This window comes from Lynx rufus, unplaced genomic scaffold, assembly GCF_022079265.1.
Source record: "Lynx rufus isolate CCGP_SWC_20201006 ecotype Redwood Valley unplaced genomic scaffold, mLynRuf1.p SCAF_48, whole genome shotgun sequence".
In the NCBI taxonomy this organism is placed as follows: domain Eukaryota; kingdom Metazoa; phylum Chordata; class Mammalia; order Carnivora; family Felidae; genus Lynx; species Lynx rufus.
In genome coordinates this window covers 724651-752519 of record NW_025814865.1, presented here as the reverse complement: position 1 = coordinate 752519, position 27869 = coordinate 724651, and the positions used below count along the sequence as shown (strand labels likewise).

The following is a 27869-nucleotide window of genomic DNA, read 5'->3' as shown; positions in this document are numbered from 1 at the left end:
GGACATATGTCTAGATAAGATTTGTTTAAATGTATTAACTTTCATTAATTTAGAGGATTTAGCAACACAATGTAGCAATATATAAGGTGAAAGTACCAGTTACCAAAAGCCGTTCACAGATGTGCAAGGGGGAATGGAATAACTCAGAACATGAGCTAAGCCTTACAGCAAAATAGAATGAAGAAGAGAAATTCATTTTCATCTATGCATCTACACCAAAATTTATAACGTTCACTTTACGCATTCTACATAGAGGTTAATTTCAATAAGAGTACCAGGACTTACAGCATAAAAAAAAAAAAAAAAAAAAAAAACTAATCAGAAAAAATAATTCCTTCCGTAGGAACGTTATAGCTTTAATAAAGCTGGTTAATGGTTATTTTTCCCTACATCGTCATTGATAGCTTCTGACAGCTTTTATACATTGCTTTAAAAGCCGTGGATGGAACGGCTTGTCGACCTGCCTCCCAAGGAAAGGATATACAAGATTGATACATTTATGCTCCACATTCAGATTATTTAAACAACTGCATACATTCGAGGGCTAAGTGATCTACTGCAATCTGCTAAAAAAAAAAAAATGTGTTTTTCCACGCAGTGTTAATTGATCTTGTATTTCTCCACAATATCTTTCTCCGGACATGGCTCTAGCTCCTCTTCTCTTTCGCCTGGCAGCGCAGAGGGTACTTGTGCTATGCAAGCGTAAGTCATAATCAGAATTTTGGACTCCGTCATTTCCGGTGGAGACATCTTGAGGTGTCGCATCGCGAGACGGCGAGGCTGTGGGGGACGTCAGCCGTCGTTTCTGAGTACTTTCTCCGGTTTCAGAGAGGCAAGTACTTTGCACCAAACAACCAGAAAATGTGTAAATTGTTACTGGTTTCTTATGCCTTGATCGTTAAGGGTGCCGCGTTGCTGTTTTAGCTCTAGCAGTCAGGAGGCTTCTAGCGTCGATTTTGTAACCGGAATTATGTGTGAATATATGTTGCCTATTGCTACCATTGCGTCTCTCTTTCCCTAAACTTCTCTCATGTTTTCCCGTGATTTCGGAGGGATATCCAAAATATCCATGATTTTTTAAAATCCCTGTTTATTTGTGCCTAACTCATTATGTAGCGTAATTTGCCTTGCTTTTTATTTTCTTTTGCAGGCTTTCCCCTCCGTTTTCTTACATACCCCTTTTTTACTTTCTTCTTACCTCTACTTTCTTCTTCCCTTTAATCCTTCATTAAACTTAACTCTTTCCCCCCATGTGTGTGTTTTTATTTATTTTATCATTTAGCACCTTGGGTATCAGACTTGCTAGATTTTCTGGACCTTTTTAGTGAATGTTCCATGAGAGTGCAGAGCTTTGTCTCTTGTTTGCTGTATATTACAAACGTCTGTATAGCTAACCGTGATGTAAAGTGGTACAGAGTAAGCAAATGTATTATATTCTGGCTTTTCTGACTTTCTGTACTTCACTTCTTGTCTGATTGATTTCTCTCTCTTAGCTGTTTCTGTGGTTTCTGTTTGTGTTTGTGCCTCCCCCCCCCCCCAGGTAAGCTCTGTGTTGCAGGAGGTTGTGAAATATTCTGATATAGGTGCCTTGTACGTTTTTGTGGGTTTTTTTCTTTTGCAGTTGGTATTTACATTTTGTTCGCTTTCTGTCTCTCTCTTTTTCATTTTTCCCCTCTGTTTCCCAGTTTTCTCTTGTTTTCTAATCTCTTGTGTTTCCTTCCCATGTTTGCCCTTACATATTCCAAAACACTTCTACAATCATTTTGTCATTTGCCACTATGCTGTACTGAAACTCACTTCTTATTTCAGCAGTCTCACTTTTTCCCTTTGTGCTTGGTTATTTTCCTCTTTTTCTTTTGACGATTGTTCATTTTTTCATTCTCTTCGTTTTCACAGTATTTCATCTCCTCATCTGGTCATTAGTGTTTTGACTATTTCTCAAGAGATTATAACTACCTGCTGATGGTCTCCCTGCATCTGTTTCCATGTTGTGTTAAAGAAAAAAATGATTAAAATATAGGAACAAGGGTCAGAAATATTGCTAAATGCTCTTCGTGTTTATCTCCTTTTGCTTCTTTTTCCTGCCACCAAAACATTCTTAAGTCTTCTACTAGATAAAATTATAAACCTGAATTTTCTCGGATCTCATAGGACTTAATGTGAAAATGCCTCAGCAAGACTCATCATCCTTTTCAGCTGCTGCTGCCTCTCAGAAACAAGAGCAACTTAAAAACGTAAAGTTGGTAGTTTTCTCTGTGGCTGCAGACCGTCACAACAACGACTGGACTGAAGCCCCAACAACTCTGTCTAGTTTTGCCAGTAACACGCTTGGCACTGGCTCTGTCAAGAAGTTGGTAATCAAAAACTTTAAAGGTAACTTAATGATAATTTTTTTAAGAGTTCAGTTTTAGCTTTTTTCATACCCTGTTGCTGCTTTTTGTACTTTAAATTCAGAGAGGTACAGTTAATATTTTTCGAGGTAGTTAATTTTTAGAAGATTGGGAACATTGATTTTACAGTCTGGAGACCTGAATCCTGGCCCCAGTTTAACCGTGGAGTAACTCGTGGAGGCCTTTGGAAAATTACTCCACTCTTCAGTACTTTGTTTCTCTCTAAAATACATTTATGCCCTCCCTTACTGCTTGAAATACTCTAGGTTGCCACACCGTTGTAGAATACATTCTTTTCCATCTTTTTAGTGAGTGGATCTAGAATATTACTGAGAAAAGTTCTTACATAGGGAGTCAAAAGGCAACAATTTGAATTTTTAATAAGTTACAGAACAGGTGTAAAAAATTGTGCATTTGGACATAAACAGTGAAACCATAATAAGATCCTTTACTAGGAGTAGATTTAAAATTTTGAAGAAATGTTAATATAAAAATTAAAAACTCATGATAATCATGGTTTTTTCATACAGTTTTTATAGAATTAGCGTAATTTTTCATATAATATTTTCATATACAATTCATAAAACAGAATCCTTGCATGGTATTTTGGCATTTTATAAACCAGTGTTTTCGATATCTTGTCAAGATTCTCATTTTTTAGTTTACAGGTTTTAAAGGGCATATTCCAACCCTGTTGCCATCTTTAGTTGTCAAGAAAAAAATTAACTTTTTAAAAATTTTAATTAATATTATTTAAAAACTTTTGATTCAGTTATTTTCTGCTCAAAAAATAGTTTTCTAAGTAAATATCAAACAATCCAAAATTTATGAATAAGACGTCAGATTTTCTAGAACTTTTCAAAAGTAAATGTTTGTAACATTTTGCCCCTTGGTGTTTTGCTTTTTCCCTTCTCTCCTTATCCAGAACCTAGTGCATGCTAGATTTATTATGCAGAAGTTTGACTTTAGACTGTTGAAGTTTCAAAAAGCAATCTTATTTTAGTGGCTGGGTAAGATTTCAAATAGCATGAATTATTTGAATTCATGTTATACTCATGCATTGTTGCATAGATTGAAAATTTTACTTTTTCCAATCTTTTTTGGTATATTTCAGCATTAGGGTGAGTTTAAGGAACTGAAATGCTTTGGTCTATGCATATTTTTTTCATTGTTTTAGTCAATATTACTAATTTGATCTGGGTTCTCATACTCAGGGCAGAGCTGTACCAAATATCTCTTAAAGTTATTGAAATAATTTTGACTGTTTTTTAAGTTTATTTGTTTTAAGACAGAGAGCACAGGCAGGGAAGGGGCAGAACGAGAGGGAGAGGGAGAATCCCAAGCAGACTTCCCACTATCAGCACAGAACCTGACACGGGACTGGAATTCATGAACCATGAAATCATGACCTGGGCCAAAATCAAGAGTTGGAAGCGTAACCAACTGACCCACCCAGTTGCCTCTACAAATTTAATATTCCTGCATAAAGGATACACAAAATTTGCTGATCTGTTTCATATATTAAAATACTACAAATAAACTTAGAAAATATTCTGTTTTAGTGGGATGGAATATTGAAATAGTTCTGTAGATCGTCATCATCCGATATCTGACTTTCAGGGTTTTTTGCTAACGTTTTAGTTTAACGTTTTAACGTAAACTAGATTTGAAGCAACACTCATATTCCTTTTTCCGTGACATAATTAATAATGCTTTTCAGATTTTTAAAATAACGCATTTATTTCAGGGTAAAGTTTGTATTAAATTCTGCATAGAAGAAGGAATGGTTACCTTCTTGGATAATAGTACATTTTTTTTGCGAGTGAGAGAGTGAATGTGGTACAAAGAAAAATAAACTTAATATATATATATATTAACATATACATGTAATTATAATTGTATAATATATGTTATATATAATAAAACTTTGTGTATATTATATATAAGCCCTAATATATAATATGTTAATATATGTTATATATAATGATTAATATAATCATATTAATCATATTAATTATATTATATTAAATGTAAGGTAAATTTAGTTATATATAATTATTAATGGATATTAATAATTAACATATAATATATAATCTATATAATATAACTTTATATATATTATATGTTAACTTACATAGTTTCCCTTCCGAAGGGCCCACATCTTGGTTTTGATTGTTTTCTACCTCAGTTAATTTGTGCTTAATTTTGTATTATTTTTCTTCTTATCTTAGATTCCCTTTATCTTTGCCAACTTCTTAAGTATAACCTTATCATTTATTTGCAAGATTATTTTTGTTTAGTAATTTAAACATAAAAGTTTCTTGTTTTTTGTTGAGACTTTCTTTTACTAATTTTGTGCTGATATTTTTACTGAGGAGAAATTCACAAAGAATGAATTGGACGTTGACTTTTAAAGTATACAGTTGTACACTTAGCACTTGACGGTATTATGCAACCACTGCCTCAGTTTAATTGTGAAATACTTTAATAGGTAGAAAATGAAAACCTGTGTTCACAAGCATTATGATTTCTCTGCCCCACTCCTTTTCCTTTCATTTCTGTCGTCTCTCTACAAGGCAGTCAGCTCTCTGATTTCTGTCCTTATAGATTTGCCTCTTCTGGATGTTTCATTCTATAATCTTTTTTTGCGCCTGACTGAGTTCAGTTAGCATAGTGTTTTTGAAGTTCATTCAGGTTGTAGTATGTGTGAATGCTTCATTTTTATGGCTTAAATAAAATCCTATCATGTGGATGTACATAGTGCCGTGAACATTTATATACGCTATTTTGTATGAATACCTGTTTTTAATTCTTTTGGATATACAGTAGGAAGGGAAGTGTGGGGTCATATGGTAATTTTATGGTTAATGGAAGAACTGCTAAATTTTCCACATTCTCCATACAATTTTATGTTCCTACCAGAGAAGTAGAAGGGTTCTGGTTTTTCCACATCCTCTAAAAAACTTGTTATATCCTTCCTATTAAGTATAAAGTCGTATGTCATGATTTGGACTTGTATTAATCTATTACTATGTTGGGCAGCCTTTCATGGGTTACTTGGCCATTTGTATATGTTCTTGAAAATATCTATTCAAATCCGTAGCCTAGTAATTAATTGGTTGATACTCTTTTTTTGTGGATGAATTGCAACAGTTTTTCACTCTGGATGCTTCCTGCTTACCAGTTATTAGAAAATATTTTCTTGTATCCCGGTGGTTGTGTTTTGCTTTCTTTATTTCTTACCTTTGATCCACAAAAATTTTACATTTTAACTTAATGAACCCCAATAAATTATCTTCTGTCACTTATGTTTTGGTGTCATGTGTGAATTTAGTGCAAGGTCCAAGGTCATGAAGATTTATCCCTTTGTTTCCTACTAAAAGTTTTATAGATTTTGCTTTCATATTTACATTTATGTCTTCGATCCATTTTGAATTATGTTTTCATTATGACACTGACTTCATTCTTTCATATGTGGGTATCTTGTCGTAGTACCGTTTGCTGAAGCGACTATTCTTAACCCACTGAATGGCCTCAACAAGCTTTGTTTAAAATAAATTCATTATATTATAAATGTATGAGGATATGTTACATATTATAGTATTTTGACATTGTCTCCCAAACAGTTATTCTATAAGCTTTCATTTGTTTATTAGATAAACCCCTGCCACTGGAAAACTACACTGAAGAAACATGGCAAAAGTTAAAAGAAGCTGTACAGGCTATCCAGAATAGTATCTCTGTTAAATACAGCTTGGAAGAACTCTATCAGGTGTGTGTTATTTTTGGATACAGGTATTCACCAGTCATAATGGAATCAGGGTTTATAGTAATAATTGAATTATAATTCCTTGGTTAATTTTTATCATCATGCATTGTAATCATGGGATCCACCAAGATTACAATCATGCAGTACACTTTCTGTATTTATATTTGATTGATTTACTTAGTTACAATTATGTTGTGTATAATTATGTACTTTTATGTATATATTCTTATTGTTCAGGGAATTTTATTTTAATTTATTAATTTTGAAATTTTAAATATAATTTATGATTAAGTTGGCTGACCCACAGTGGATGCAGTGTGCTCTTGGTTTTGGGGGTAGCTTCCTGTGATTCATTGCTTACGTACAGCACCCAGTGCTCATCCCAAAAAGTGCCCTCCTCAGTGCCCAGTAACCCATTTTCCCCTCTCCCCTAGTGCCCCAGTAAACCCTAGGTTTGTTCTCTGTATTTAAGAGAGTGTGTAACTATTTTTTCCCCTACCCTTACCCCATGGTCTTCTTCTGTTTAGTTTCTCAAGATCCACACATGAGTGAAAACATATATGTCTCTTTCTCTTATTGACTTGCTTCCCTTGGCATAATACCCTCCAGTTTGACTTGCTGCACTTTGCATAGTACCCCCCAGCTCCATCCACATTGCTGCAAATGGAAGGATTTCATTCTTTCTCATTGCCAACATATATGTGTGTGTGTGTGTGTATTATATATGTTATTAATATATTAATAATACTAATTGTATTATAATATGTATTAATTATTATATAATATAACCTTTTATATATAGTTTATATTATATTATATTATATTATATTATATTATATTATATTATATTATATTATATTATATTATATTATATTATATTATATTATATTTATTGTATTGTATTATATTATCCATTTATCAGTTGATGGACGTTTAGGCCCTTTCCATAATTTGGCTATTGTTGAAAGTGCTGCTACAAACATTGGGGTACATGTGCCCCTGTGAATCAGCACTGCTGTATCCTTTGAATAAACTCCTAATCATGCTATTGGCGGGTCATAGAGTAGGTGTATTTTTAATTTTTTGAGAAACCACCACATTGTTTTCCAGAGCAGCTGCACCAGTTTGCATTCCCACCAACAGTGCAAGAGGGTTCTTGTTTCTCCACATCCTCGCCAGCATCTGTAGTTTCCTGAGTTGCTGATTTTAGCCTCTGTGACTGGTATGAGGTGGTACCTCACTGTGGTTTTGATTTGTATCTAGCTGATGATGAGTGATGTTGAGCATCTTTTCATGTGTCTGATGGCCATCTGGATGTCTTCTTTGGAAAAGTGTCTGTTCATTCATTCTACTCAATTCTCCAGATTACTTGTTTTTCACATGTTGAGTTTGCTAAGTTCTTTATAGGTTTTGGTTACTAACCCTTTATCCCGTATGCCGTTTGCAAATATCTTTTCCCTTTCTGTTGGTTGCCTTTTAGTTTTGTTGATTGTTTCCTTTGCAGTGCAGAAACTTTTTATCTTGATGAGGTCTCGATAGTTCAATTTTGCTTTTAATTCCCTTGCCAAGAGATACAGGAGTGCTGAAACATAGGGGCACTTGTACCCCAATGTTTATTGCAGCACATTCAACAATAGCCAAATTATGGAAAGAGCCTAAATGCCCATCAATTGATGACTGGATAAAGAAATTGTGGTTTATATACACAATGCAATACTACGTGGCAATGAGAAAGAATGAAATATGGCCTTTTGTAGCAACGTGGATGCAACTGGAGAGTGTTAACGCTAAGTGAAATAAGTCATACAGAGAAAGAGAGAGACCGTACGTTTTCACTCTTATGTGGATCCTGAGAAACTTAACAGAAGACCATGGGGGAGGGGAGAGAAAAAAAAAGAGAGAGGGAGGAAAGCTGCGAACAAACTGAGGGTTGGTGGGGGCTGGGAGGGATGGGAGGGTGGGTGATGGGTATTGAGGAGGGCACCTGTTGGAATGAGCACTGGGTGTTGTATGGAAACTAATTTGACCATAAATTTCCTATTTAAAAATTCCCTTGGCTTTGGAGACCTGTTGAGCATCTGAGGTCCGCGCAGTTGTTGCCTGTTTTCTCCTCTAGGATTTTGATGGTTTGCTGTCTCACAGTTAGGTTTGTCATCCATTCTGAGTTGTTGTTGTTGTTGTTGTTGTTGTTGTTGTTGTTGTTGTTGTTGTTGTTGTTGTTGTTGTTTTTAATGTATGGTGTAAGAAAGTGGTCCAGTATCATTCTTCTGCATGTTGCTGGCCAGTTCTTCCACCACCATTTGCTAAAGAGACTGTCTTTTTTTCCAATGGATACCCTTTCCTGTTTTGTCAAAAACTAGTTGGCTATACATTTCTGGGTCCAATTCTAGGTTCTCTGTTCTATTCCAGTGTCTGTGTGTGTGTTTTTGTGCCAGTACCATACTGTCTTGATGTAGTAAATGCTGAAGTCTAGGATTTTGATGCCTCCTGCTTTGGTTTTCTTTTTCAACATTACTCTGGCTGTTTGGGGTCTTTTATGGTTCCATACACATGTTAGGATTGGTTGTCCTGGCTTTGAGAAGAATGCCAGTGCGATTTTGGATGAGATTACATTAAACGTGTACATTGATTAGGGTACTGTTGACATTTTGACAATATTTATTCTTCCAGTCCATAAGCATGAAACGTTTTTCCATTTGTTTGTGTCTTCTTCACTTTCCTTCACAAGTTTTCTATAGTTTTCAGCATACACATCTTTTACATCTTTGGTTAGGTTTATTCCTGGGTATTTTATGATTCTTGGTGCAATTGTAAATGGGATTGATTTCTGGATTTCTCTTTCTTTTGCTTCATGATTGGTGTATAGAAATGCACCTGATTTCTGTACATTGATTTTGTGTCCTGTGACTTTGCTGGATTAATGTATCAGTTCAAGCAACTTTTTGGTGGAGACTTCCAGGTTTTCCATGTTAGAGTATCATGTCGTCTGTGAAAGTGAGTTTGACTTAACTCTTTTGACAATTTTATGCCTTTCATTTCATTTTGTTGTCTGATTGCTGATGCTAGCACTTCCAACACAATGTTAAACAACAGTGGTGAGAGTGGACCTCTCACCGCTAAAAAGAACCTAGGCATACTTATGTAGCTCTGACAATTAAGCATTCAAAAGGCTGTATTACTGAAATGTAGCATCCTTTTTCTTTATTAAATGTGCCTTTGGCCATAAAGTTTTGGTTAGACTCTAGAACTCTTATAAGGTTGATTCTGAACGTTTTTGCCAGATGAATTCTTTGTTTAATGAGGAGTGAGAGCTTTGCACTATTTTTGGTGACTTCGCTGCAGTGGTCAGTAGGGTGTATTTCAATATAAACAAATGGTTTGTTTTATTGTTTGTTATAGGAATTGTAAGTCACACTTAATAAAATTGTGTTTCATTGTATCGTACACATTTTTAAAATTTATTTTCTAATTTTAAAATTTTAAAGAAAGATCGTAATCTTTTAAAAATTCTGGAAATTAAGACATGGTTTAACTTACAGTTTGAACAGCTAATTTCGAGAATTATTTTTAAATTAAAGAAAGCTGATTACTATGAATGTCTTGGTGCTTAGAATTATTTATAAAGAATGGGTTTGTACATACTGATTGAGATGGAAGACTTTAAATTCATTTTCTTAGGGTTCAGATGCTGCAAATTTTGAAATAGCTTTTCCTCATTTAATAGTCATGACTATATTCATGACATTCCTGTTCACTTATTAAATCATGTAAAATAAGTTCATAATCGGTAGTCAGTATATCATCAACAGTTGTAGACAAAGTAACTTTATTTTGCATTTTTTCAACTTAAGCACAAAAATTTCATTTTTTCAGAGTGTTGAAAACCTTTGCTCCTACAATTTATCTGCAAACTTGTATAAACAGTTGAAGCAGCTTTGTGAACAGCACCTCAAAGCACAAATTCATCAATTCAGAGAGTATCCTTTTTCTCCTCTTTGAGTTGTTTCCTGTCTTTTGTCAAATTTTCCATGCCAGTACCTGTTGAGTGGAATAATTTACTTGGTATATGGGATTAATGTTATTTTTGTTCTCTTTGTGTTCTGTTTAAGACAGACATCCTTGGACCTAAGGTTATCAGTAAGCAGTTTTAAATACTGTCTTTTAGAAGTCATATCTTCCGTTTGCAGAATGTGTGTTAATGTTAGAATGTAAAGTTTTTCTTAACATTACCTCATGGATTCTGTGGACAATGGCCCTTTTCTAAAGAAAATGGATAAATGCTGGCAAAATCATAGCAGACAAATGGTAGAGTATAGAAATTATATTTTTAGTTCAGAGAATTATCATGGAATGTGTTAAATGGTTCTGTAAATGAAAAAAATTCAAACTGTAGTTAGCCCATACTTTATTTAAAAGCTTCTGGAAGTACTTTTATGGTAGACCAAAATTTTCAGTTCTTTAACGTTTTAATTTTAATTTATTTATTCGCTTACAATTAGGTGGTTTTTTTCCAAACAGGTAATTATACTTTTTTTTTTAAATTTTTTTTTCAACGTTTATTTATTTTTGGGACAGAGAGAGACAGAGCATGAACGGGGGAGGGGCAGAGAGAGAGGGAGACACAGAATCCGAAGCAGGCTCCAGGCTCTGAGCCATCAGCCCAGAGCCCGACGCGGGGCTCGAACTCACGGACCGCGAGATCGTGACCTGGCTGAAGTCGGACGCTTAACCGACTGCGCCACCCAGGCGCCCCAATACTTCAGATGTAATTGAGTTTAACATTAATAGGAGCTTAAACAAGAGGCACGGAAAATATATCAGATTTAGTCTGACTAAATAGTGTGTGAAATTAGTAATTTATCATCTGAGTTTTGAACATACAGAGGAATGTATAGCAGAGCTATAACAAAGCTATACTAAATAAGATAAATAAACTTATAAATACTTCAACGCAAAATATGCCTGTATTTTGAAAATGAAAATATGTAAATTGTGTTTGCTTTTCTATTTGGCAGAATAAAGCATACGATAATATGATATGTTGATACTATTATTAGATTTAAAAGTTTATTTACTGTATAAAAACAAAACTGCTGTGAGTTTAAATCTTCACTAATGGAAAACATTTCTCTCAGTTTCATATGTAAAGAATAAAAACTAGAATAGACTAAACAGTTCAATGAAATAGTGATACTGAAGAGTTTATAATTTTAAAATATAAAAGGAGGTCCCCACATGAATTATGATATGAAAGTATTTATCTAATGGTTTTTAACGAATTGCCAATCATATTGGCTGATTTAGTTCTTTGTATTTGGAGTTGTTATTCTCACTCCTTTCCAATAAGATGTGTCCTAAGTCATTGATGGCTCCCACATCCCATCTTTCTAGTTTTCTTTGTTTAAGAAAGTAATTGTGGGTCTTGGTTAAAAATGAGGGCTGTAATCCATACAAATACCAATTTCTTTTAACCTCCCCAAAACTGTTAACATGGCAAAATTCTCTCAACAGCATAATAACCCCTTCCCACAACGTTTCCAGATGTCCTCTGTAGTGTTAAAAGAGGAATCAGCAAAAGAGGTGCCATAAATGTTTTAAGTTAGAAGCAAAAAAAAGTAGACATTTTCTAAAAACATAGTATTTATGGCTACAGTTGTTGCTGATGTTAATTGTACAAGCATATTTTAAATCCTACACGGTTGATTACATCACTTAGAATGATGGTGAACTTGCCACAAAATTAAAAGTGTGTGAAATAATACGCCATGCAGGTTCATTATTGCATGCAATATGTAAAAATCATTCTGAAAAATATTTCCTGGAAAATTCTTACTCTTTTAAGATACAGTTCAAAGGTGATCATTTCTTTCATGCTTTCTAGGCTATTCCACTCTGGTTTTTATTCCACCCTAGTTTTCTTTTGCTTCTCATTTGCTTTCTCCCATCTCTTTGTATTATAGCACTTAAAAGCATGTTTGTAATATAGCCCTTAAAAGGTGTGTTTAAAGCATTAATGCTCTATTTCCTGTTGTAGATTATGAATTCTTTACCAAGTTTTTTGGCATAATAGAGTCATCACATTGTGCAAGTTTAAGATGTACAGTGTGATGATTTGATAACGTTTGTATACTGCAAAATGATTGCTACGGTAGAATTAGCTAGTACCTCAATTACCACTTTTCATCATTACCGTTAACTTTTTGTGGTATACCAGTTAAGTATCTGTTCTATTAGCAACTGCCAAGTATCTTCCCAGCACATATGGTGATTACCTTCATCACCATGCTTTACATTAGATCTCCAAAATTTATTCATATTACCAGTGAAAGTTCATGCCCTTTGGTAACTTATTTTAAAATGTAAATGATTAAAACCTTATTTCTTTACAAATTAATTACATTTTCATTAATATGTTCGTAGAACTTGAATTTAATACCTAAAGTTTTGTCAGTTTAGTTTTTTAGTACGGTAAGTATTAGCAGATATTTACACTGGTGATAATTCTTTGGTTTCGTCAATACTTTTTAAAAATATGAAGGGGACTTGAGACAATACTGTGTGAGAACTGCTCTTCTTATATATGCTCACATCGCAGTTAATTTGTACACAGCCAGTATATTCATAATAAAGAAGTTTGTACATAACCAGTGTATTCATTATAAAGAATTCTCTTCCTGCTGTGTGTGTTTTTAAATAAAAGCGGTGAAATGTTATATTTGTACACGGCCTTGGTCTTCTAAGTATTGCTGTTAAGTTTTCATATTTCCTCTTCTTTCACGGTACGGCTCTGTCTTATATTTTCAGTCTGCTGAAAATATATATGTAGGCGTTTGGATTTCAAAGATTTGTTGAGCAAACTATACTTACCAGTAATATTCACATATCAGCAGTTTTTACATAAAATAACCCCTGAGTACATTTTCTTTATGTATTTCTATTACTCTTTATTATTTAAGAACTAGCAGTGTAGAAAAGAGTGAAAAATTTGAAAGGTTATCTTTACAAGAGAAATAAATACATTATTGCCCATGTTTGATTGAGAAGAATGTTATAAATTATGTGCTTTTCTTAAGAGTTAAGTTTTTGTTTGATGGAATGGTAATTTAACCAAAAAATCTTTGAGACGTAATGTTTTACCTTTATTTTTTTATTTCTAACAGAGCATGATTAGGAACATTTTTCTGTTCCTAGATAGAACTTATGCTTTTCAATACTTGATGTTGTCTTCAATTTGGTAAGATACAAATAATTACTTAAAAAACTGTTACATGTGATTTATAATCACGTCCTTTATCTTCTGAGAGAAAACACAATAAGAGAAAAATCATTTTCAAAATGTGTATTTCTTTGTATCACAAAACGTTGACTTTTTTAAAATGATATTTGAGGTCATGGTAACACAGTTTTAAGTGTTAATTGATAATTTACCTCAATTTAAAAACCTGTCTTAATTAGGAAACATACTAGTTCTAGAATCTAATCTAGGATACGGAACCACGTTTGAAATACTTCGTTATAAAAAACTAGAAGGTCACTAAGTTGATATTAATGTCGATATTATTAATACCGTTGTGCTTATTATGAAGGCTGAAAATCGAAGGCAAGTTCAGAAGCTTTGGCGTCCTAAATTTTGCTTAATTTTTAAGAAATTACTGAATTATACATGTCATCCACTGTGCCTTATTTACACTGAAATCTTATTTATTGATTTCAGACCATCAAAAAACAAAACAGAAATATTTATCCAACTGTAGATACAGTGAATTTAACATCAAGTTATATCTTGTTTTGACTGGGAAATGCATTATATACACAGAAGTGTAACTGATGGGAAAAATATAAGCCAAAATTAAGGCAGATTTTTTGTTTGTTTTAGGGATATGGGCCTTGAATTATTCAAATCATATATAATTTGTGATCAGAATGTTCGTAGCAGGACCATAGATGGAATTCTTGTGTTGATTGAGAAAGAAAGAAATGGCGAAATGGTTGATCGATGTCTGATTCAAAGGCTTGTAACTATGCTTTCTGATTTGCGGGTAAGTAATTTCTTAACTTTCATTAAATCGAAACTGATTTCTAATGTGATATCTTAAAGATAACTTTTAACTAAGTTTCTTTTACATATTCCATTATTAGATTTACCAAGAATCTTTTGAGAGTAAATTCTTAGAAGAAACAAGCAGGTTCTATGCAGCAGAGGGAAGGAAGCTAGTGCAAAAAAAAGAGGTATCTGAAATCAAGATGATAACTATAAATTCTGTCAATATCCATAGAAAAGATTATTAAAATGTAAAGAACCATGTTTCTTTATAATTCTTATAAATTTTGACAAACCTTTCTTCCTGACAATTTTTTTTCTTTCTTTTTTTTTTTTTTTTTTTTGGTCAGTTATGCTAAAGATTTGTCTATTTTGTGGATCTTTTCAAATAAGCAACTTTTGGTATGGTTAATTTTTTTCTATTGTTTTTTTCTCATTTCTCTCTCATTAAATTCTAGGCTAAATATTGTTTCTTCATTTGCTTTAGGTTTACTTTGATCTTTTTCCAGTGTCTTTAGGTAGAAAGTAGGGTTTTGTTTTTTAAATTTATTTTGTTTTGAGGTGTTTGTTTTGCTGATGTAATTATTTATAACCATAAATTTTCTTCTAAGTAATGTGTTAGCTGCCATATTAAATTTAGGTATGTTCTAGCCTCGTTTTCACCTACTTTAAGGTACTTTGTAGTTTCTCTTTGATTTCTTCATTGACACCTTGATTATTGAGAAATGTGTGGTATGATTTCCACATAGTTGTGACTTTCTCAAATTTTCTTATTTTCCCATGTTTCACTCCATTTTGATGAATGAGCACAGTTTTTTATAATTTCATTCATTTAAAATTTATTTGCTTGTTTTGTGACTTGATGGAGTCCGTCTTGCAGAATATTCTGTGTGCGCTTTGAGCAGAAGTGTATTCTGTTGTTGAGTGGAGTGTTCTATAAATACTTTCTCATGTTTAGTGTTGTTAAAGTATTATGTTAACTTGCTGGTTTCTGTCTGAGTACTCTATCCATTATCTTGGATATAATATATGTTCTTTTATATATCATGTACGTTCTGTATGTACTGTACATCATAGATCTGTATGTAGGCAAGTCATCAGCTTTTGTTGAATTTTCAGTATTTCTCTTCATTTATAACAGCCCTTTGCTTTATGTATTTTATATTTTTGTTTGGTTATGTTAAATTTTCACGGGGCGCCTGGGTGGCGCAGTCGGTTAAGCGTCCGACTTCAGCCAGGTCACGATCTCGCGGTCTGTGAGTTCGAGCCCCGCGTCAGGCTCTGGGCTGATGGCTCAGAGCCTGGAGCCTGTTTCCGATTCTGTGTCTCCTTCTCTCTCTGCCCCTCCCCCGTTCATGCTCTGTCTCTCTCTGTCCCAAAAATAAATAAACGTTAAAAAAAAAAAAATTTTTTAAAAAATTTTCAAACCATGGATTCCAGTTACAAGCTGTAACCAGTTTAATAATTCCTGACATTCTGACTTGATAGAAACAAACTGACCATATAGCTGTGCCTTTCAAGGATATGATAGCTGTGTCTTTCAAGGTTATGAAACTAAATTGATTTAAAAGACGAATGTTTTTGTTTGCTTGCTACAAAAACTTTGTAACTTCCGTTCTTTAAGTCCCATGATTCTTAAAATAGGAAGGTAAAAATTTTATTTTCAGATTCCTGGGTGTCTTTACCACATCAAGAAGCTCCTAGAAGGAGAAGTAGACAGAGTTAGAACCTACCTATGCCTTAACACACAGTAAGAATTACGTATTTTGTATTTGTGTATGTAATTTCTATATACCATATTTATATACACTTTGATTTTGCTTTACTTAGATCAGAAATTATCAGGGACTCCTGGGTGGCTTAGTCAGTTAAGCATCTGACTTCACCTCGCCTCAGGTCATGTCTGTGCTGATAACTCAGAGCATGGAGCCTGCCTTGGATTCTGTGTCTCCCTCTTTCTCTGCCCCTACCCTGATCGTGTGCATGCTTTCTCTCTCTCACCGTATCTCAAAAGTAAATGTTAAACAACTTTTAAATTGTCGTATGATAGGCTTAAATGATACAGTTCTCCACCTTTTTTGCTTAGTTCCTGCCTTTCTCCTTTCTTCATTTGTATCAAAAGATGGGAAGGCCTGACAAATAAAAATTTCTTCATAAGTTTATTTTTTAGTTTTTTGGATGAGTGGGAAACTTTAGAAAATTTGTTGTTGGTCTTGTTTAATTAGAGATAAAATAGTAATTTTTATGTAAACTAGGTGTTTATTATTATCACATAGTTTCCTGTAGTTATGTAATGATAATTATAACCCTGAAATCAGCAGTTCATGCAATGAAATTCAATCTCCTGAAGACCAAACTACAAATTTTATGGCACTCATACATGCATAACAGTGTAAAACAGAAATCAGGACAGATGACAGTAAGGTATGCAGAAGGATTTTGGAAAACCGTTTTAACTCTCCATTGTGAGGATCTTGCAGTGATTCTAAACTCATTTTTTTTTTAAACAGGAAACAACTGATCACTATGCTAGAAAAGCAGCTTCTAGGTGAACACTTATCAGCAGTTCTTCAGAAAGGTAAATGAGAATATGTATGTTTTGAGAAGGCATTATGAAAGAAAATAATTTTATTTTTTTACATTTTTAAATAATTTTAATTATTAATGCGTTCTGTGTGTAAGTCTTCCTTTAAAATGATTGATAAAACCAGATGCAATTTTTTTTTCTCATTCTCTCATTTGCCAAAGCAGTTTGTGTCATGTAGTATATTCAGGGATTTTTTATAAGAATACTAAATGAGAGTTACACATATACCTTGAGATAGTAATGTGCTAAAGCTTTATTTTTGGCTGATGTGTTAAAAATAGTCTGTATTGTTACCTTTGTTTCTGGTGTTTTAAAATCTTAGATTGTAGGTTAGGGCTCTCGAGCACATATTTTGCTTCTGGTATTTTCCCTTTTCTTCACGTAAGGGCAACATTTGTTCAACAAATTTGTGATGAGCTTTTGCTTCGTGGTGCAAAATAAATGGATTCCATACAGGACATACTTTTTTAGAAAACCTTATTAAATGAGTGCATGTAAACTAAAACCTGACGTTGAAAAGAAGTACATTATTGAAAGGAGAGTCTGTGTCCAGTGACCTCCCACAAGGAAAAGATTTAGGCGTGATCATAAACAGGGAATCCTGGTGTTGCTGAAGTATACTGAACAAGGCTTTAGGGAATAGTGAATGTTACTTTAAACTGGAGAGAGTAAGTGTAGTTGATCACATTGGCCTTTTGAAAACTTGGATTGTATTCTAGATATGATTAAAATCTTTTTGAGCATAAAGAGCATGTAGGAGAATACTGTAGTAACTTTTTAGAGAGACGGAGCCTTGATTTTATGGTTGAAGAAGGGAGAATGTCTTATTAATTAAGGTAATTTCATTGTTGGGAAAGGACTTTTTCATATGTTAATCCAGAGTATTGTATAATTTTAAGTTTTATTCCTGTCCACAGTATACATTTGGTTATTATTTTTCCTTATCACTTGAAGTGCCTTGTAAATAAACTAACTAAATACATAAAATTTAACTATATTTTAATTTATCTTATTTCATCTCTTTCCACCTCGTTTCCTTCCATGTCATTTAATCTCATTTCATTTCACTTGAAGAGAGAGTGACCCTGACGAGAGGGCCAAAGGGAGAGAGAGAGAGAATCCTAAGAAGGCTCTACACTTATTGTTGAACCTGACACAGGCTCAGTCTCATGACCCTGGGATCATGACCTGAGCCACTGAAATCCAGAGTTGGATGTTCAGCTGACTGACCCAACCAGGCACCCCTAACTATTTATTTGACAACAGAAATATAGAGTGGGGAGAGCACCAATACGGTGAATTTTTCTATTAGAAGGAAATTCATATCATCAGAAAGGTATTTCAGATCTTTGAAATTAAAATGAAATAGAGTCAGAAGAACTCATAATTTAAAATTTTTCTATCATATTATTATTATTATTATTATTATTATTATTATTATTATTATTATTATTATTATTTGGAATATGAATGCAGCTGAGTGAGGTGTCCAGGATCACCCTCAAGTTCAGCAATTTGCTAAAAAGTACTCCCAAGAATTCAGAAAAGATAACGATGAAAAATGTAAATTGAAATCATCAAAGAGAAGAGGATCATAGAACAAAGTCCAGGCATGAACTTTCAGTTGTCTTCTCCCACTAGGGTTGTATGGACAGAGCTTAACTCTCCCAGAAATTGTGATTGACAGCATGCATATAGTGTTGCCAAGTAGGGAAACTCCCATCACATGGTTGACTTTCAGCATGACTGATCTTAGTGTCCAGTCCCTTCAGAGATCAGGCTGGTATTTCCTGGCCCAAACCCCCCACCATGAGTCACATTTTACCATGAACTGTGCAGCATGGCCCATTGCCCCCCAGTAAATAAATTTTTTTGCTGCGTGGTATTCAGAGAGTTTACTGATTACCTTCCAGAAGCTGTATAAAGGCCAGACTTTTCTTTAAGCAAGAGATACCCTTTACTGCACAATAATAGAATGGAATTAGATAAACTTAAAATAATTGTGTTTCTAATCTTAGTCTTAGAATAGAGTAATACTGTAAGCCCCACATATGACTTACGGACATTTTCACTCTTCTAGGAAACATCTTTGGGATGGGTTTCTACAGGTCTAACAGGTGTTTGTCCTTGAAAACCAGTGGTGTTTGTTTGTTTGTTTGTTTGTTTGTTTGTTTGTTTGTTTGTTTGACCTACTAAATAGATTATTGTTTCTGTGGTAACAGAAAAATGTGCATATTGGGGCGCCTGGGTGGCGCAGTCGGTTAAGCGTCCGACTTCAGCCAGGTCACGATCTCGCGGTCCGTGAGTTCAAGCCCCGCGTCGGGCTCTGGGCTGATGGCTCAGAGCCTGGAGCCTGTTTCCAGTTCTGTGTCTCCCTCTCTCTCTGCCCCTCCCCCATTCATGCTCTGTCTCTCTCTGTCCCAAAAATAAATAAACGTTGGAGGAAAAAAAAAAAAAAGAAAAATGTGCATATCTACAAGGCTTTCCACATAGTTTGTGAAGCACCTGAATTAAGGAGAGGATTCTCAGTAAGAATGAGGAAATGTTTTAGTTTTTTCACTGCTGAATGGACAGATGGACGTATTTTGGATTGGAGAAAATTTGTGAACTGTTGCTTATTAGTGGAAAGAAAAATTCTTGTTTATTAGGATTCCAGATAGTAGTAAACTTCATGGATGCCTATTTATGGGTTAACCATCGTGTACATTCTCTGTATCCTTTCATACCTACATCTCTTCTGGGCTTGCAGTCCTCGCAATAATTAAGCTGATGGTCAGGGAACGAAGACTGATTCTAACAGGGGTGTTAGGCAGACATTTCAGAAGACAAATCACCCATTAGGTATTAGGATACATTAGGTATCCCCGAGAAGTTATGAACTAGAAGTGATTTCTGGATCATCTTAGTACAAATATTCTTACAAATCTTGGCTTATTTATAGGATTTCTTTACTTAAAAGTAAATTTCTCCTTAGAAATGTTATAGGTCCATTGTATCTCAGGGTTTCAGTTGAAGCATTTGTAATTATGTGCAGTCTTATGTAGATCCTCACATTTATATTAAATAAATGCATTCTTAGTAAATTTTTCTAGCTAAAATGGAAGTCCCATATCTCCCCCTACCTTCAGTATTCACTAAATACTGACTGAAGATATTTAGGGTACAATTTACTGCAAAGTGAAGGTTCAGAGAAATGGCTGGATCCAGAGAAAACAAAACAAAACAAACCCCATCCCATGAGTTCATCTACACAGAGGTCATAATAATGGCAAAAATTAAAAGATAAAAGTCTTTCAAGATTCTAGGATATGTGCTGCTGAAATGAGCACGATCTTTCAACATTCTGAAGAAAATTGTTTTCCAAACCAGAAAGTCTACAAGATGCAGCCTTGTTTTATTAATCTAAAATTATGTCTGAGAGATATAGGAAGTATACATTTATAAGCCAGCAGTGAAGTACTGTTACTTCAGATTGTAAATGTCCTGTTTTGGTAAACATACATAACTTAAACGTCACCGTTTTCACTATTTTTAAGCATACATTTCAGTGGCAGTAATTTCATTCACAATATTTGGAGCCATCAGTACCATCCACCTGCGGAACCTTTTAGGAAAAGGAATCGTGTATGAGCTCAACAATGCACTCTAAATATTTTGATGCTTGCATTCAAAAAAATTTTTTTTCAACGTTTATTTATTTTTGGGACAGAGAGAGACAGAGCATGAACGGGGGAGGGCACAGAGAGAGGGAGACACAGAATCAGAAACAGGCTCCAGGCTCTGAGCCATCAGCCCAGAGCCTGACGTGGGGCTCGAACTCACGGACCGCGAGATCGTGACCTGGCTGAAGTCGGACGCTTAACCGACTGCGCCACCCAGGCGCCCCCTTTTTTTTTTTTAATTTTTTTTGATGCTTGCATTTTAAATTGTTAACTATTTTCAATATAAATGTAGTTACAGTGCAGAAAATATGGCAAGTGGCTCTGAAAATGCCTTATTGAGTTATTTGGTGTATTAACTACCTGAACTGCAGGAACAGCCAGCTGCCACTCCAGTGGGCTGCTTGCTGCATCTTGGAAGCATCTTTATCCCTGCACACTGCGGGAAGTGCTTGCATATGCCTTTTGCAACCTCCTTGGTACTGCGTTATCCTTAGCGGGCAAGCTGCGTAGAGATGGGGCAGCTGGATGTGGCTGGAGCGTTTCTTGGCCTGGGAAAGAGTACACACTGCTTTGCGCCACAGACTTATCCCACCAAGATCCCAGAAGCAGTGATGTTGGGCAGCTCCATGCCCAGGCCTAGAACCAGAGGGGCTGCTGATAACTGTAGCACATGACAATCCAAGAGGACCAGAGGAACATCAACCAAGAGAAGGTGGTGCCTGCTCGATAAACTCGGGAAGGCGTGGCTGTACTGAAGGCCAGGAACCATGCTTTGCGGTGTCACAGCAAAGGCCCAAGACACCACAGATTGCACCTCTTAAGGATCTTCCTATGCATGATGAACATGCTGCTGTACCTCCCTGGGAAGCAAACAGTAAGCATCCTCCATTTACCAGGTGGATAAAACACAAGAATAGACTGGAAAAGGCCAGATGAATCTAAAAAAAAAAAAAATCATGAAAATGTGCTGGCTTTCAATTTAGCTTTTACTTTACCTTGACCAAGAAAACCACTGGTATCTCTTGATTATCCAATGGCTAGTAGTTTTGAGTCACCACACATTACGGACATATCAATTGTACTAGAAGATGGAAACCCAATGAATGTTAAAGAAGTCCTAGATTATCATGAGGATATTGACACATACGTTAGGGAAATGGAGATTAAATGTCAACCTAAAGGGGCACCTGGGTGGCTCTGTCAGTGGAGCTTAAGTTAAGTGTCCAATTTGGGCTCAGGTCATAATCTTGCAGTTCATTAGTTCGAGACCCGCTTAGGTCTCTGTCCTGACAGAGCAGAGGCTGGAGCCTGCTTCGGATTCTGTGTCTCCCTCTCTCTCTGGCCCTCCTGCACCTGTGCTCTGTCTCTCTGTATCTCAAAAATGAATTTAATGTTAACATTTTTTTAATGCAGGCCTCAAGTGGGTTACATGAAGAAATCTGTAAGACCACATAAACAGTTTGACGGCTGTGCTTGTGGACTGGTTTAAATGGGAGAATAGTACAAAGCACAGAATGAGACCCTGCATTTGGCTGTGAACTATATTGATAGATTTCTTTCATCAGTGTCTTTGTGCAGGAAATCTACACCTTCTGGGCACACTTCCATGCTGTTAGCCTCAAAGTTTGAAGAAATATACCTACTTGCACCAACAGTAAATCAGTTCTCCACCATAACTTGTCCACCAGCAGTCTGCAGACTGCAAAGTTGAAAGTTTAGCAATGTTTCTGTGAGAATTAAGTTTGATAGATACCATACCTAAAGTACTTGCCATTACTAGAGCAGCCTTTCATTTCACACTCCACACAGCCACAGGACAAAGCTGCCCTAAATAATGAGTTCAAAAGACTGGAACTAATATCCTGGAGTTGGTCATACGTCTGTGGGTCCATGTCTGGGTTCTGTCTTCTGTTCTGTTGATCTGAGTGTCTGTTCTTGTGCCAGTGCCATACTGTCTTGATGATTAGAGCTTTGTAGTATAGCCTGAAGTCTGGGATTGTGAGGCCTCCTGCTTTGGTTTTCTTTTTCAAGATTGCTTTGGCCATTGAGGGCATTTTCTGGTTCCATACACATTTTAGGATTGTTTGCTCTAGCTCTGTGAAGAATGCTGGTGTTATTTTGATAGACATTGCATTGAACGTGTAGATTGCTTTAGGTAGTATTGACCTTTTAACAATATTTGTTCTTCCTATGGAGCATGGAATCTTTTTCCATTTTTTTGTGTCTTCTGCCATTTGCCTCATAAGCTTTCTATTGTTTTCAGTGTATAGATTTTCTGCCTCTTTGGTTAGATGTATTTCTAGGTATTTTATGGGTTTTTGGTGCAACTGAAGATGGGATCAATTCCTTGATTTCTATTTCTGTCGCTTCACTGTTGGTGTATAGGAATGCAGTTGATTTCTGTGCGTTGATTTTATATCCTGCAACTTTGTTGAATTCATGAATTAATTTTGGTAGTTTTTGGTGGAATCTTTTGGGTTTTCCATATAGAGTATCATGTCGTCTGTGAAGAGTGAATGTTTGACCTCCTCCTGGCTGATTTGGAAGCCTTTTATTTCTTTGTGTTGTCTGATGGCAGAGGCTAAGACTTCCAATACTATGTTGAGTAACAGTGGCGAGAGAGGACATCCCTGTCTTGTTCCTGACCTTAGGGAGAAAGCTCTCAGTTTTTCCCCATTGAGGATGATATTAGCATTGGGTCATTCATATATGACTTTTATGATCTCGAGGTATGCTCCTTCTATCCCTACTTTCTTGAGGGTTTTTATCAAGAAAGGATGCTGTATTTTGTCACATGTTTTCTCTGAGTCTGTTGAGAGGATCGTATGGGTCTTGTCCTTTCTTTTATTGATGTGATGATTCACATTATTTGCCTTGTGGGTATTGAACCAGCTCTGCATCCCAGGTATAAATCCCACTTGGTTGTGGTGAATCCTTTTTTTTTAATGTATTGTTGAATCCAGTTGCCTACTAACTTGTTGAGGATTTTTGCATCCATGTTCATACTTTTTAATGTATTCTTTTAATGTATTTAATGTATTTTAATGTATTGTTGGCTAACATCTTGGTGAGGAATTTTGCGTCCATGTTCATCAGGGAAATTGGTCTATAGTTCTCCTTTTTAGTGGGGTCTCTGGTTTTGGAATCAAGGTAATGCTGACTTCATAGGAAGAGTTTGGAAGTTTTCCTTCCATTTCTATGTTTTGGAACAGCTTCAAGAGAATAGGTGTTCACTCTTCATTAAATATTTGGTTGAATTCCCCCGGAAAGCCATCTGGCCCTGGACTCTGGGTTTTGACAGAGTTTTTATTAGTGATTCGATTTCCTTACTGGTAATGGGTGTGTTGAAATTTTGTATTTCTTCCTGTTTCAGTTTTGGTAGTGTATATGTTTCTAGGAATTTGTCCACTTCTTCCAGATTGCCCATTTTATTGGCATATAATTGCTCATAATATTCGCTTGTTATGGTTTTTATTTCTGCTGTGTTGGTTGTGAGCTCTCCTCTTTCATTCTTGATGTTATTTACTTGGGTCCTTTCCTTTTTCTTCTTGATCAAACTGGCTAGTGGTTTATCAATTGTGTTAATTCTTTCAAAGAAGAAGCTTCTGGTTTCATTGATCTGTTCTACTGTTTGTTTGTTTGTTTGGTTGGTTGGTTGGTTGTTTTCGATAACATTAATTTCTGCTCTAATCTGTATTATTTCCTGTCTTCTGCTGGTGTTAGGTTTTATTTGCTGTCCTTTTTCCAGCTCCATAAGGCGTAAGGTTAGGTTGTGTCTCTGCGATCTTTCTTCCTTCTTCAGGGAGGCCTGGATTGCTGTATACTTTCCTCTTATGACCTCCTTTGTTGCATCTCAGAGGTTTTGGGATGTGGTATTGTCATTTTCATTGACTTTGATAAGCTGTTTAATTTCCCTCTTAACTGCTGGGTTAGCCCATTCATTCTTTAGTAGGATGTTCTTCAGTCTCCAAGTATTTGTTACCTTTCCAATTTTTTTTTCTCGTGGTTGATTTTGAGTTCCATAGTGTAGTGGTCTGAAAATATGCACGGTGTGATCTCTATACTTTTGTACTTACTTAGGGCTGATTTGTGTCCCAGTATATGGCCAATTCTGGAGAACATTCCATGTGCACTTGTGAAGAATGTATATTCTATTGCTATAGGATGAAATGTTCTGAATATATCTGTGAAGTCCATCTGGTCCAGTGTGTCATTCAAAGCCATTGTGTCCTTCTTGATATTTTGATTGGACGATCTGTGCGTTGCTGTGACTGGGGTGTTGAAGTCTCCTACTATAACGGTATTACTATCAATGAGTTTCTTTATGTTTGTGATTAATTGAATTAAATATTTGGGTGCTGCCTCATTTGGCACATAAATGTTTACAATTGTTAGGTCTTCTTGGTGGGTAGACCCCTTGGTTATGACATAATGCCTTTTCTGCATCTCTCGATACATTATTTATTTTAAAGTCTAGATTGCCTGATAGAAGTGTGGCTACTCTGGCTTTCTTTTGTTGACCATTAGCATGATAGATGGTTCCCCATCCGCTTGTTTTCAATCTGAAGGTGTCTTTAGGTCTCAAGTGGGTCTCTTGTAAACAGCATATAGATGGTAATTGTTTTCTTACCCATTCTGTTACCGTATGTCTTTGGATTGGAGCATTGAGTACATTGACATTTAGAGTGAGTACTGAAAGATATGAATTTATTGCCATTATAATGCTTGTAGAATTGGAGTACTGGTGATCTTCTCTGGTCCTTTCTTTCTTGCTTTTGGTATGTATGTACGTACGTACGTATGTACGTACGTATGTGTGTATGTATGTGTGTGTGCATATATATGTGTATATATATTTGTATATATGTATACATATACGTATATGCGTGTATATATATGTATGTATGTGTGTGTGTGTGTATACATACATTTTTTTTTCATCTTCTCTCCCCTCGGAGAGTCCCCCTTAAAATTTTTTGCAGGGCTGGTTTAGTGGACACATGCTCCTTTAATTTTTGTCTGGGAATCTTTATCTTTCCTTTTACTTAGAATGACCATCTTGCTGGATAAAGAATTCTTGGCTGTCTATTTTTCTGATTCAGCACCTTAAAATATCCTGCCACTCCTTTCTGGCCTGCCGAGTTTCTGTGGATAGGTCTGCTGAAAAGCTGTTCTGTCTTCCCTTATAGTTTAGGGACCTTTTTCCCTTGCTGCTTTGATAAGTCTCTCCTTGCCTGACTGTTTTGTGAATTTGACTATGATACGCGTTGTTGAGGGTCAGTTTTTATTGAATCTCATGGGGGTCCTCTGTGCTTCCTGGATTTTGATGTCTGTGTCTTTCCCCAGGTTAGCAAAGTTTTCTGCTGTGATTTGCTCACTTAACCCTTCTACCCCTATTTCTCTCTCTTCCTCCTCTGGGACCCCTATGATTCTGATGTCGTTACTTTTTAATGCGTCAGTGATTTCTCTAATTCTTAAATCGTACCCCTTTGCCTTAATCTCCCTCTTTTTCTCTGCTTTCTTATTCTCTATAAATTTGTCGTCTATATCGCTGATTCTCTTTTCTGCCTCATCCATGCTTGCTGCCCCTGCATCCATCCGTGATCACAGCTCAGTTATAGCATTTTTTTTAATTTAACTCTGGCTATTTTTTACTTCTTTTATCTCTGCACAAAGGGATTGTAGTCTGTTTTGGACCCCAGCCGGTATTCTTATTATCGTGATTCTAAATTCTGGTTCAGACATCTTGCTTGTATCTGTGTTGGTTAAATCCCTGGCTGTCGTTTCTTCGTGCTCTTTCTTTTGGGATGAATTCCTGCTGAATTCTGTGGTTCAGGTTGCGCAGAGTGTTGTGTTAATCCTCCAATCAGTTTTGTAGGTGTGTAGGATGGTTCAGTGTTCATCTCAACAATAATATTTTATAATGTAAATTGAAAATAGAGATTTGTACATAATGAGGCCCCAAATGTAGAAAACTAAGATGTTTTTCTATTCAAGTCCTATCTTTGGATTTAAGAAATATTTCACTACCCAAAGTCCTACTTCTCTTTAAAACATTGTTATATAATTTACATGCCATAAAATCTATCTGTTTTAACACACATATTTGATTGGTTTTTAGTATATTAATGACAATGTGCAGTCATTGCCCCTGTGCAGATTAGAACAACTTTTTAATGATTGACCGTTTTCAGTTTACCGTTACAGTTTTAATGCTTAGAAATGCCAGTGAGAGGCGCCTGGGTGGCGCAGTCGGTTAAGCGTCCGACTTCAGCCAGGTCGCGATCTCGCGGTCCGTGAGTTCGAGCCCCGCGTCGGGCTCTGGGCTGATGGCTCAGAGCCTGGAGCCTGTTTCTGATTCTGTGTCTCCCTCTCTCTCTGCCCCTCCCCAGTTCATGCTCTGTCTCTCTCTGTCCCAAAAATAAATAAACGTTGAAAAAAAAAAAAAAAGAAAAGAAATGCCAGTGAAAAATCTACAACCGAATATGTCATCTGTTAATAGCTTTTTTCATCTTCTGTTTTTATAATGAATTTAAATTTGAACAGAAAACGATTTATACTTCACATAAAGCATAATAATAAATGGTAAACTGGTAGTATGGATTGATTAAAATGTAGGAATTTATCACCACAGTTACTGGGAAGTGAGAGGTGAACTGCAATAGCATAGTTTTTAGATCTCCGAAGTTGAGGAATGCTGAAAAGTTATTAATTTATAAATTGGCAGATACGTAAATTATGGTATTTTATGAACCTTAGTTTCTTTATTTTATATGTTCTGTATGGTATATATATTTCTAGGATAGAGTTGGCAGAAAGTTTCTTTGGACGGTGAGGGTTCTTCAGGTAATGTTGAATAGAGAAAAGCAACATGTTGATATTGAAGTATTCTGATGCTGAACACGTGGCTTTTTAGAAGCAAATATACTGCCATATATCTTTGGCATTCTGGGGCTTTTATGCTTGTTTATTTATTTATCGAATGATTATATGTGTCCATATATTTGGGTATATTGTATACCTTCCTGTTCTTATGTAAAAAATCAGTATCTGGCACTTATCAGATATTTAATGTTTCTAAGTACAGTTGTATTTACAATGTGTAATTTTCTAATTCATGCACAGTAATAATCTGTATTACAAACTTATTTACCATAAATTTATGTGATGTATGTCTTGCGGCAATAATACGACATACACAGTGTGTTACAAGACAGCATTGTGACAGTGGAAAAACAAATAGTCCAGAGGAATAAATTACACTCTTTTTTCTGCCATCCATCTAATTATTTCTTAATAAACACTTACCGATACTACACTTACTTGCAAAGTTTAGGACTGTAGCATTTTTAATCCATAGTAAATGTCTTGGATGTAACAATCTGAAATTAATGTATCATTTAACGTATATCTGAGGTGG

General features: G+C 35.4%; 1 protein-coding gene and 1 pseudogene across 1 annotated transcript in view; both read left to right on the top strand.

The window, feature by feature from the left end:
* Positions 1 to 2165: 2165 nt before the first annotated feature.
* The window catches only part of LOC124525809 (cullin-4B-like), a 120456-nt gene continuing 94752 nt past the window's right edge, over positions 2166 to 27869 (top strand). The window contains exons 1-9 of the mRNA XM_047098391.1: positions 2166 to 2373; positions 6047 to 6162; positions 10033 to 10136; positions 10395 to 10464; positions 13320 to 13393; positions 14036 to 14198; positions 14299 to 14388; positions 15868 to 15950; positions 16711 to 16778. Of these exons, the coding sequence (XP_046954347.1) occupies positions 2166 to 2373; positions 6047 to 6162; positions 10033 to 10136; positions 10395 to 10464; positions 13320 to 13393; positions 14036 to 14198; positions 14299 to 14388; positions 15868 to 15950; positions 16711 to 16778 (976 nt within the window). The remainder of the gene's footprint in view (positions 2374 to 6046; positions 6163 to 10032; positions 10137 to 10394; positions 10465 to 13319; positions 13394 to 14035; positions 14199 to 14298; positions 14389 to 15867; positions 15951 to 16710; positions 16779 to 27869) is intronic.
* LOC124525812 (cyclin-A2-like) lies at positions 21120 to 26633 on the top strand (annotated as a pseudogene).